Source organism: Tasmannia lanceolata, unplaced genomic scaffold (genome assembly GCF_043159265.1).
Source record: "Tasmannia lanceolata isolate RefF3 unplaced genomic scaffold, GAP_Taslan_0.1 ptg000008l, whole genome shotgun sequence".
NCBI classification, from domain to species: domain Eukaryota; kingdom Viridiplantae; phylum Streptophyta; class Magnoliopsida; order Canellales; family Winteraceae; genus Tasmannia; species Tasmannia lanceolata.
This window is the reverse complement of record NW_027518685.1, coordinates 30,763,775-30,776,994: the sequence shown is the minus strand read 5'-3', so window position 1 is coordinate 30,776,994 and position 13,220 is coordinate 30,763,775. Positions and strand designations below refer to the sequence as shown.

General features: G+C 36.9%; 1 protein-coding gene across 1 annotated transcript in view; it reads left to right on the top strand.

Moving 5' to 3' along the window:
* The first annotated feature begins 1,359 nt into the window (after positions 1-1,359).
* NOF1 (U3 small nucleolar RNA-associated protein) overlaps positions 1,360-13,220 on the top strand; it is a 48,992-nt gene continuing 37,131 nt past the window's right edge. Inside the window, exons 1-5 of the mRNA XM_077389184.1 lie at positions 1,360-1,563; positions 4,620-4,755; positions 6,167-6,261; positions 6,924-7,104; positions 11,801-11,945. Coding sequence (XP_077245299.1) covers positions 1,494-1,563; positions 4,620-4,755; positions 6,167-6,261; positions 6,924-7,104; positions 11,801-11,945 — 627 coding nt within the window. The 5' untranslated portion in view covers positions 1,360-1,493. The remainder of the gene's footprint in view (positions 1,564-4,619; positions 4,756-6,166; positions 6,262-6,923; positions 7,105-11,800; positions 11,946-13,220) is intronic.

Genomic DNA, 13,220 nt, shown 5'->3' with positions numbered 1-13,220 from the left:
TACGGTGCAGTATTTTTTAAAATGTTCAAAAAATACCACCGGCCCACTTCATAGGATGATCCAAACCGTTCATTTGTTGGGCCACAATATCTAACATCTGAAAAGTGCCTATGCCACTCCAACTTACAACACTTTCATGTTAATCACAAATTTAAATATTTATGAAAGGTGAACTCAAGTTTTGACTCGTTCGAGTTGACTCCATTCAACCCACAATCGAGTTGGTGATCTCAACCTTATCCAGAGGTCGATCCAATGGCCAAGAGTAATTGATTGTTTCTCACGATATCGGAGTTATTGCCTCATGACAGGCTCTGGGTTCTAAATTCAACAATTATTTGATGAGAGAAATGTTTTATATGCGCCCACATTTTTCCGATGGTTCAAACCATTCATTTGAAAGGCCCTGGCATAACCCGTCCACAAAAAATCAGCTCCGTAGGATCATCCTAACACTTCCATATGCGGAGGTTTGACAAACCTCCACATTGGAAAAACAGGGTTTTCTTATGAACTTGTTTGATACTGGAAAACAGATTGAAAGAGAGTAATTTTAAGTGTCTACAGTCATAGTCAAGGGCCAGATGGCTTCACTCTTTCGTATAGATCGCAGTGCTCCAAATATATAGAGGGTGTTGGGTCCAAAAAATGAATGGTTTGGATCTTTGAACAAGATGGGCCCACTCCATGCCTCACTCTCCAATCTTACATTAATACATTAATACTACTCACGCCATATGATTATGACCTCTATAGATTGGAGGGTTAGGATCACCTCATGAAAATGATTCTTGGGGCACAATGTATTTACGATGTGGGCCATCAAATGGACGGCCTGGATCATCCTATGGTAAGCTGTACAGTAGTTTTTAAAAAATACTTGGACTGAAGGAGTGGAGATTTTGAATGATGCGTGTGCGTGAAGTCCATTATTTTTCCCAAGCACTATGGGGCCCACTTCATAGGATGATCAAACCGTTCATTTGTTTACCACAAATCCACAATGTCACACATGTTTAGAGAGAGAGAGAGAGAGAGAGAGAGAGAGAGCCACACAGGTTCACTTTTTAGCACATTTTGTCTTATTGATTTTATCCTTTCGAAGTGTTTGTTCTCTCCTGCAAAATGGCTTTCCGCGAATTTGCATAGCAAATCCTCTGTAAAATCGTATGGTAACCGAGAGGAAACCCAACAATCAGAGTGCACCACGTGTACAAAATACCTGTCTGTTTCCATACGGAAAGCTTTTAAGGGGGCGGCCGGGTACATTAAAGGGGCGAATTTATCAGATAAAGGTGGGGCGTATTCTAATGTAAGGGTATTTTGGTCTTGAAATTTAAGCCTTCTCTTAGCAAAACCCCCCCAAACCCCAATTCGTGTTTGAACTTTTATTTACTGTAAACCCTAGCAGGCACCTCTCTCTCTTCTCCGCTCAATCTCGGATTTCTTTGAACTCGCGATCACCACTCTGCTATTGGGTTTTCTAAGCAGGAATGAAGAAACCCAAAACCCTAGATGAGAATGGTGTTATCAAACATTCAAGGAAGAATCTTCGTGCCAATGGTAAGCTATCTCACAACCCATGATAGAGTTCCCTTGGCTGGAAAGTATTCCATAAAAATGTGTAATTGGGGGAGTCAATGAAAATCTCGCCAGGTTGATGAGAAGTACTTTTTTCGTATGATAACCAATTTTATTAAATCATGTCTCAACTTGGAGATTGGTTTGCACATATTCTAGTTTAATTCAACTATGTCAATGATAAAGTGCAATTTATAAAAAGTTGGGTGGGAAGCGTTTTCTATTACAACTGATTTTTCAAAAGCTAATACTTTCTTGGAAATGGTTCTTTCAATTTAGTTTGATTTCGCGAGGCATTTTATCTATAAAACCAATGTTCAAAAACCCAAACTTGACTCAGAAATGGATCTGTTCACCTTCTAGTTTGATTCAGCTTACTCAAGATTTCTCAATTGGGAATTAGCTTTCACTCTATACATGATTTTTACCAAACAACAAAATCAAAGCCTCTAATGTGTTTGAATACCAAGTGTTCTGATGAACTAGGCAACCATGGTTTAGGTTGAATAATGCGTCCCCTCGCAGAGGCTTTTTGTTGGACAATGGTGGTAGGAGACATAACACATTCGATATGCTCACAAGGAAGGAATTTTGTTTGGCTAGTGCGTGTGTAAAACATCGGGAGGGAGAGTGTAATTAGGTGCTCAAATAAGGCTTACATTTTCCATGTTTTTGTGAGGGATATCTTTTGAGACGGCCAAAGGAACCTTTCGATGACGAAGGCGAGATCCTTTGGGGAGTGAGTCCATGAAAGAAATTATTTGGAGCATATGAAATTCAAAAAAGGTTTTTTTGTGTCACTTTTAATTTCCTTTGGAATTTAATGGTTGGACATAAACCTATCCATCATCAAGTGGGTGATGACCAGAAAAGAGTTCGAAGGAGTTATTTCCATGGTTTCATGTTTCGGTTTAGATATGCATTTCGGTCGTGATGAAAATGAGAACATGTCAATTTCGGATAGAAATTTTGGTGAAAATCCTGTAAAATCACGGAAACAATTTCAAATGATGAACATTTAAGATGAAACTTTAGAAAATACAAGAATCGGCACGAACACACACAAACCATCACATAAGGAAGAAATCATCCATAATGATTTAACAAAATCGAAAAAAAGAAACATCGAACACTCAGTCACATGCACTGTCGCCCATGTTTGATAATGCAATACATACCACATTTGACATATAATTTATTTAAATATATAATACACATCACATTTCACATGTAATTCACATAAATATAATTATGTAGCACATTCTGGTATAGTATACCACTAATACATTAAATGGAAACTAATTATATTTTTCTAATGAGTTTTAACATCTTACAAAAAATTATAATAAAGATAGAAACTTCTGTTAACAGCAAACATAAATTTTATGTATAACAGGGCATGGCTAAATCTGCGCATGCCTTGATTTGTTTGTTTTTTCTGAAAGTTTAATGTTTTTTTTTTAAATATTTCAATAAAAGTAAAAAAAATATATATTTATAATATTATAAAATGTAGTTTATAACACGTTATTTAGATATTTTCCTTGTCCATTTTGACCTTTTTGATTTTTAAATATTATTTATTATTTGGGTAAACTGTTACTGCGGGGTAGCGCAGATAAGTTATCTGCGCTGCCCCTCCTTATCTGCGCTACCCCTCAAAAAATCACGTGCGCCCATATTTTTTGGATGATCCAAAGCATACATTTGATAGGCCCTTACATGGATAGGGTGTGCACAGAAAATCAGCTGCATAGGATCATCCTAACCCTTCCATTTGTGGAGGTTAAAAATGGACAGATTTTTGGAGGTTTATACCCATCCATTTTCTCAACTCAACTCAACTCAACTCAACTCAACTCAACAAAGCCTTTGACCCAAACTAGTTGGGGTCTCAACAAAGCCTTTATATAACCTCCACAATTGGAAGGGTTAGGATGATCCCTTGGAGCTGATTTTTTGTGCACACCCTATCTATGTAAGGACCTATCAAATGTATGCTTTGGATCATCCAAACAATATGGGCCCACATGAATTTTTTGAGGGACAGGTCAGATCAGTTATCTACGCTACCCCCCAGAAACAGTTTACCGTTATTATTGTTAATTTTTTATACACAAAATCAATTATTTTCTTTATTTTAAATAAAGTATTTTTTATCCATTTATGAAATTTCATCTCAAATTTCCTTCATCTGTATATGGTTCCAAACGTTTCATGATTTTATAAGATTTTCACTGAAATGGCATGCCCAAAATAATGGAAAATATACCCTTATGAGTTTGGTTTCGGTGTGTATTTAAGTTTCGATATGCATTTTAGTGTCGATGTAAACAAAAATATTTTTGTCATTTTGAGTCGATTTCGGTGGAAATTGAAAAGCACGATATTTCAACATTAGATGTTTATTTCTAGAAGCTATCAACCACTAGTGAGAATCGTGGTTGGGTGGACTACTCCAACAAGTTCCATCAAACTTAATTTCGACGAAAACTCAATAGTCAACCTGGGACCAACCAGCATTGGAGGTTTGTTTAGGAAAGATGTCGGTAAATTCTTAAGTTTTCTTTGGTCCCATAGATGTTAAAGACTAAAATAAGGTGGAGGCAAGAGCTCTTCTATCCATGCTTCACATCTTCAAAGTAGATCTATTAGGTGAACTTTGGGTGGAAGGTATTCCTCCAATGTCATTTCATGAGGAATGAGATTGAGTATTGGTCTATGGAGCTTAGCAAATGATATAAAATAAATTCTTGATCCAAGAGATGATTCTTTTCTGCCCTCTTTCGATATTTCTTTTCTCTATTTTTCTCCTTGTGGAACCTCACCTCACTGTATTTTGTATTGTATCACATTTTATACTTTCTACTTTTATTTTTGTAATTTTTTTTGTTCTAACTAATACACGATTTTAGAACTTTTTTTTGAGTGTTAACAAGATTTTAGAACTTAGTGGGGGAATATGCATTTTTCTATGTGTTACTTTATTGAGAGGTCCCATCCTTTCTAAAATTATGTTTCACTTGGGTGAAATACAGGCCTTTCTTCCGAGGAACCTTCAAGCAACATAACTTCTGAGGGTGGAGTGGTTTATAAGGAACCTTCAATGTACGACAATTTGTTAGCAACACTGGGTTCTGGTAGCGAAACTTTTACAAATGTGAATAAGAGGAGGTAACTCTTTGGTGTTTATGTGAAGGGATTTTTCTATTTATAACTTGTATCAGTTGAAATTTGAACTTCTCTCTCTGGTTTTGTTGGTTTGAAGGATGTTGTACTTTTCATGCTATAGAAAGCTAGAAAATCTTTGACACTTTTTAGGGGAATTAAATAGGGGGATTGTGAACAAGTAGAAGGAAATTTTGACTTGTTAAATTGTGATAGGTTAAGTATACATATAAAACTACCATCTTGTACCTCTTGTTCACAACTTTTATTTTTTAGTTGATTGTTTGTTGGAATGAAAAATATATTGTACATATGCCATGAGATAAATGTATTGTTTTTTAGTTGCTTGAGTGTTTCTTGGAATGAAAGGTGTCTTAGAATCAATATATTTTCTACAGTATGCATCGATACCATACTAAACATCATGATCTAGATAGAGAAAATGACCCAATAATTCCCAAGGCAATCCGATGTTTCTTTTATATAGCAAGCTATCTTACTTTGATAAATCTATTATTGATCAAAGTTTGTCAACTCCCACAAGGATATTACTTGTAGAAGCTTATTTGTTCAATGCACCTATCCACATTATTATATCTACAATGAGATAAGAAAATGCCAGGCAAGGGCAAACAAAAAACAACTCATGGCATAATCTTTGCCAAAGGCAATCTACACCATGACTGATGGCTCACTAGGTTTATTCATATCAAAGTAAATGTTTCACAACAGACCACGAATGATCCTGCATTCACCTCTTCAAGTAAAAAGAGAAAGTAATGTTGGTTTGGTGGTTCTTCTCTTTTATGCGAGTAAATTTGATTTTTGTCCGGGTTTCTATGGAATTGTCTTTATTTTTTTAATCTGAAAAGTTGCATGTTTCGCATATTTCGACTGGAATATTAATGAAATCCCGGACTAAATCTTGTATTTTTCCGAAACCAAGTGGATTTCGTTTCGGTAGCAGCCGTAATCGAAATATTTCGGCTGAAACGAAATGTTTCGGCCGAAATTTAAAACCATGTAAATGTCTAGGACCATGGTTCCACAAGAACTTGTTCACAGACAATCAGTTATAAGATAATATAACGGTGATGTACAGCTTTAGGATTTATGTTCCTATTTACGAATTTAAAACAGCTAAAAGTATTAATACAATGCTGCATTTGAAGGAATCCTTCGACAACCTTTTTTAGGGCTAAATGAGACTTTCTTGCCTGGATTGCACAGTGGTATATAGCTTGGAAATGGCTAACCTCTTCAATGGAGTAGTTAGAATTTGTGTTTTTTTGCTAATTCGCTGCTTAATTTTCTTTGCTTTTGAACTATTCTTATCTCGAGACTATTCTAATCATGAGAAATGTTCCACTGATAAATCTATAATTTGATTAGTATTTTTTACCTTTATTTTGCACAGACAAAGGGAACAAGAGGGTATAAGTGACACCGAGGAAGATGAAGATGGTGGGTCTGAGCTGTCTAGTGAGTCAGAAGAAGGAAGTGCTGATGAAGGTAATCTTATTTATTGAGCTCACTCGCAATCCCAATATAGATTGCTTGTTGTTGTTTCTTTTTATTGACTTATATACTTATCTTATTCTCTTTGTACTTCCAGTGATTTTTAGTATTTGAGAAAAAAATATATTTTGCTCGTCTTTTACAACCTTCCTCCCTGATTACAAAGGATAGGTCAGATGTTTGCAATGAGGGCATTTTATTCTATTGGTGTACCAGCCTATATAATTCATTTTGTATTATGTGCTGAGTAATGAAGTAAAACAAATTTGCCTCCGTTTGTTTTCACCCATGCGCCTCCTTTTCAAGCTCTTATTGCTCTACTACTGATTATTCTTTTCTTAGCACTGCAAAAAAAAGGTGGGTAAGTACATGAGTTTAGCCCCACTGAAACATGCATGGTTTTCAGTTTGGGGGTAAATGAATGTTTTAAATGTTTTATTTTGCCCTCGTTGGAACAGGCATGAATATAAACTGTTTTCCATGAATGCGTCTACATAAGCACTTGGTGAAGTTATCTTTAAACCATTTCTGTTTTTATTTTCGTTGGACTTGAGTTTCTTGAATGCATGATTTTTTTTTTTGAATGGTCGAATGTACGATTTTCTGCTTTAGTGTTCTTCAATCTGAAGCTATTTGGTTCCTCTCATTCATCATAGGATCGGATAATGAGTCTAAGCACCATGCAATTGGAAATGAACTAAGTGGGCATCGTCTGGTTGATGTTTTGGAACATAATGAAGAAGCTGAAAGTGACGAGGATAATGCGTCTGATAATGATCATGTGGATGGCTTGGAAATCAATGACAAAACTGCTGTTGATGCATCAGAGAACAAAAGGTTGTTGACGTTCTTTTGATAATTTTTTTTTGAATGATAGACTTTCTTTTGATAATTGTTGTTGCATTATTTTTTTTATGCCATGGCCATATTTCTTTGGTTGGGTGCTGTCTCTCTCTCTCTCTCTTTATATATATATATATATATATATATATATATATATATATATATATACACACCTGTGTGTGTGTGTGGATAGATAGGTATAAATATTTAGCCTTTTCTTTTGAAAATGTACAAGGAGACACATTAACCATAAAGCCTCAAGATCTTAAAAAAAAGAAAAAACCCATAAAGCCCCCAGATTGACTTATTCCAGCAATGTCCACCCACAAGCAAGCAAAGCAACTGATGTCATTTGGGTGGGCCTTAAATAACTTTTAGGCTTTAGCTTACTTTAGCTTTTTAGTATATATATTTTAGGCCGAGCCTGTGTGGCTACTCTCTCATGCAATAGCCGGTCCGTGAAATGCCTTGTGGCTAATCTCTCATTCAATAGCCAGTCCGTGAAATGCCTTCTGCAATGGTCCCTAGCAAATCCCTATACACACACACGCATACTGGAAAGCTAAAGTATGCTAAAGCCTAAAATATAGCCAAAAGTTATTTAAGGTCCACCCAAATGACATCAGTTGCTTTGCTTGCTTGTGGGTGGCCATTGCTGCAATAAGTCAATCTGGGGGCTTTTATGTTTTTTTTTTGAAAGAAGCCACCGTGGAGACTTGATGATTTGTGCGATGAAATCTTTGATTTGGTGGGATCATGCTCCGTATTTTTTCACCATTTGTGTGGCACGGTCAATGAGGTGGCGGTGGCGGATCATCTTGCTAAATTGGGAGTCTCAAAGGAAACCTTGGCACTCTTTGATTCTCTTCTCCCATAACTAGATTTATTGTTTTTCCTTGGTTTCTTTTGTCTTTGCTCATCTTTGTACAAGGATGAGCAAAGAGATATGGTCATGGTTTCCTTGGTTTCTTTGATTCTCTTCCTTGGTTTCCTTTGTCTTTGCTCATCTTGGTCTTCCGTCTTTCGTAATATTATTGGCTACCATTAAAGAATGTTTTTTTTGAAATATCTGGGGGCTTTATGGTTAATGTGTCTCCTTGTATATTTTCAAAAGAAAAGGCTAAATATTTATACCTATCTCTCTCTCTCTCTCTATATATATATATATATATATATATATATATATATATATATATATATATATGAGGAAAATGATTGTGAGCTTGAAGCTCATATAGCTATATGAGCTTGAGGGCCCAAACACATGTGGGCCCACATTGTTAGGATGATCCAAAGCATTCATTTGAAAGGCCCGTACATAGATAGGATGTGTACAAAAAATCAGCTTCATAGGATCATCCAAACCCATCCAAATGTGGAGGGCAAAATGGACAGACACCGTTTGCCACAAATCTGCCCATTTTTGCCCTCCGCTTTTGGAAGGGTTAGGATGATCCAATGGATCTGATTTTTGGTACACACCCTATCTATGATGGGGCCTTGCAAATGAATGGTTTGGATCACCACAAAAAATGTGGGACCCATGTGTTTGGACCCTCAAGCTCATATAAGCTATATGAGCTTCAAGCTCACAATCCTTTTCCTCTATATATATATATATATATATATATAGCTCACCAAACTTATGGTGAGCTAGCTTGCCCAATCACATGGGGGCCCACTTTGTTAGGATGATTATATATATATATATATATATATATATATATATAGCTCACCAAACTTATGGTGAGCTAGCTTGCCCAATCACATGGGGGCCCACTTTGTTAGGATGATCCAAACCATTCATTTGAAAGTCCCTTACATAGATGGGGGGTGTACCAAAAATCAGCTCCATAGGATCATCCTAACCCCTCCATTTGTGGAGGACAAAAATGGACAGACACAAATTTGCCCCATTTTTGTCCTCCACAAATGGAGGGGTCAGGATGATCCTATGGAGCTGATTTTTGGTACACCCCCTATCTATGATAAGGCCTTGCAAATGAATGGTTTGGATCACTCCCCAAAATGTGGGACCTATGTGATTGGGCAAGCTAGCTCACCATAAGTTTAGTGAGCTTAAGCTCACCAACAGTTTCCTCTCTCTCTCTCTCTCTCTCTCTATATATATATATATATATATATATATATATATATATATATATATATACACACTAGCAAAAAACACCGTGCGATGGACCGGCCAACAAAGAATTGTACAGACCACGTCATAGGTTGATCTAAACCGTCCATGTGATGGAACACAACATAAATAGGTTGTGCCCGTAAAATAATTTTCATATGCTCCTAGCCCTCCAATCTATAGAGGTTTTCATAATTGTTGTTCCTCTTAAGGTGCCCAGAATTCATCAATATTTTTACAGGTGTTCTGCATTGGTAATATCAAACTTTCCGTAATTTGACCCCCACATATTGAATAAGGAAAGTAATTTTTTCGTCATCGTTAGGGGTGCAACTTGGGTCTCAACCCGACCCAACCCGAGGAACCCATATTTTCCAACCCAACTCGATTTCCAACCTGACTGGGTTCAACCCGACCCAACCCGATTTCCAATTCTGGTTGGGTTGGGTCGGGTTGACCCGATTTGATATGGTACCAATTGTTGACCACCTCAACTCAAGCCGGGTTGTTTTGGATTTTGAGAACCAATAGTGAGTCACCAATAATCAGTTTTTAACTCACAATCGGTTCTCAAAATCCAAACCAAACAGGGACTAACAATTAACAAAGGGAAATGTTATCCGCACTACTATATTTTGATGATCACACTCCTCACTTTATTAAAGTACGGTATGGCCCGCACCATAGGATTATCCAAACCGTCCATTGTGGACTGTGGAGACTATTTCAATGTTGAAAAAGAAAAACACATATACAAAACTTCTTTAGATGGAACCCAAATTCGGGTTTCGGGTCGGGTCGGGTCGGGTCGGGTTGCCTGACAGCCCAACCCGACCCGACCCGATTTCCAATTCGGGTTGATTTTTCCCAACCCAACCCAACCCGATTAGCGAAAAAGCTTAACCCGACCCAACCCAAATTCGGGTTGAACCCGTCGGGTTCGGGTTAAACTCGACCCGCGTGGGAACATCCAAGTAACAACGATGGTTTCAAATTATATATAGTGCTAATTTCCTCACTACCATATTTTATAATGGCACTACTCACCGTATTTTGATGATCGCAGTCCTCACTTTATTAAAACGTACGGTATGGCCCGTACCATAAGATGATCCAAACCGTCAATGAGATGGGCCACTGCCTACATAGGTTGTGCCCTAAAAATAATTTTCATAGGTTGAACCAAACCCTCCGATCTATAGAGGGTTATAGGTTGATCCAAACCGTCCATGTGATGGAACACAACATCAATCGGTTGTGCTCGTAAAATCATTTCCATAGGTTGATCCTAGCCCTCCAATCAATATAGGCTGATCCTAGCCCTTCAATCGATAGAGGTTTACATAATTGTTGTTCTTCTTCAGGTCCCCGGAATCCGTCAATATTTTGCAAGTGTCCTGCATGAGTGATATAAAGTAGTTCTTTCGTCATTGTCATATGTCTTTACCTCTTCTCGGTAGTTTTTTTCCGTAATTGTCATGGACAGGTACCCTGTGTCGGTACTTTTTGTATGTAGATTACGATTTTACCCTCAAATAATTTCTCATAGAGATAGATGTTAAATATCAGCAAAGGGGTTAATGGTAAAAGAGTAATGCTGACGTGTAAATCTCAGATAAAAAGAAAAGAAATTCCTTTTTTCTCTAGCTATATTATATATATATATGTATATATATATATATATATATATATATATATATATATATAGAGAGAGAGAGAGAGAGAGAGAGAGAGAGAGAGAGAGAGAGAGAGAGAGAGAGAGAGACATTCTATCTATGTTAGGTCTTATGGAATCAATACCTAACACCACCCAAACAACATAGGCACCTACCCTATTTCTGAGCCCTAGCTAAGATAAGCTATCTGAGGGATACCTAAGTTACATTTATCTAATATATTTATATGTACACACACATGTATCAGACACACACACAATATATCAGACACACACACAATATATATAGGGATTTGCTAAAGACCATTGCAGAAGTCATTTCACGGATTGGCTATTGCATGAGAGAGTAGCCACACATGCTCACTTTTCAACAAATTTTGTCTTATTCATGTAATTCATCTGAGGTGGCTGCTCTGTCATGCAACAGCCAGTCCGCGATATGCCTTCTGTGATGGTCCCTTTCAAATCCTATATATATTTCTATATATTAGAAAAAAAATGCAATGGGGGATGCCCTTTGTAATGCATTGCAAAAAAAAAAGAGAATTAATTTGCGTTATGGAGAAATAGGTACTGCTAAGAGGGATAAGGAAAACAAAAACTATCCAGAATCAGAGGTTGCTAGCCCTTTCTTAGCATTGGTGAAGTCAATAATCCCTAGAATATGGCATTTACTTTCATCAAATTCGGATTTTGTGATACGCCATGTTGAACTTCACATTTAGTCGTATTCGGTTACATGGGACTTGGATCTCGTCTGTCTTAAAGGATTTGGCTGGTTGTTGTTTTCCTTTTGCTTTGTTCCTTTGGCCCTTTCTCTCACCCCTGCTGTACGGGCTTCTCTTAACTTGAGTGAAATTTACTTCTTGCAGCTCCTTTAATGCTCACCTGGAGCACACACTATCAGAGCAAGAGGTTGATGATTTGTTGAAGAGGAACTGGAAGTTTAAGTGGGAGGTGCCTGCTGTTGATATTTCAATGTCAAAATGGGTGGGAACTGGAGAGTGTCCCTTGAAGGTATAACATCTGTCATGCACAAGGTTTGAAATTTCGGTTTCGGTTTCGGAAACTGAAATTCGGTAAAATAACAAATTTTGTTATTCTGCTGAAATTTTGGAAAAAAAGTAAATTTCGGAAAAAAATTAAAATATTACATTTTCCTGAAATCCGAAATTTCTGCCGAAATCTGGACCGACACTGAAATTGGTACTTTCGTTGTCATTCCGGACTGACATCCAAAATTTCTGCGGTGTCTGCCGAAATTTAAAACCATTCATGCATTTTCGTGGTTGCTGTTAATCATTCTCCTTAACAGTATATTTGGACCTCTAGTTGAAGTATGGAGTCATGTTCGAAGTTTTAAATGCTAAACATAATTCTTGTTTTTTTTAAAGCCAGTCTCTCATCTCAATATCTATGTTTATTTTCCTTTTAGAATTCCTCATTTATATTCTTCATGTCATCCTTTGGATGCTTGTCCATTCCCTGTGAATGCTCTACTAGGGCATTTGTTATATCTTCATAGTTCATTCTACTCATTTAACTCCATTATGTTTATTTACACTGTCTATAAATTGGAGTGTATGGTGTCCTATTTCCAAAATCTCCCATAGAGTCCGACATTGCATTAGTATCAAAGTTATTACCAAAGGAAACATTGTTGCAAAGTAGGGATAGCGAACAAAAAGATGTGAAAACCAAGAAAATTGTTTTTTAAAGGAAGAAATACACAATTTTTGCAAAATATTCATTCACCACTACTTTGTTACACTATCTCTTGTAACCGGCGCCACTACAGAACTACTTTTTCATGAATCTCAAATCATAGCCTCCACCATGTAATGATCCTTGTCATAAAAGCTAACACCCTACAGACCGTACAGATTGGGGCCGATGTCTTTTCTCTTTCGGTGATAGGTTTGATAGGCTTTGGAAACCCATAGATTTGATGTTTTGAACATAGTGCGTCTATATCTGTCTTTTTATCATCAAATAATGCATTTCTAAAACTAAATAGTTTATTTTCTAATCTTTCCAGTTCTAGTTAAATATGCAATTTCTCTTGAAACAATATAAAATTGCTGAATCCTGAGTTGGTAGGACATTGGGATTGTGCCACACTAGGAGTTAGAAACCAGGGAGTCACCATATTTATCCGAGAGTAGTTGCATTGAATATTTGAAGGCCTCTCCATGTTAGACACCTCCTCTCTATGTGAAGAACGGTCTTTTTGACATGTATGCCAAATTTAATTCTTTGGCAGATGCAAGAAATGCTTTTGGTTTTAGGGTT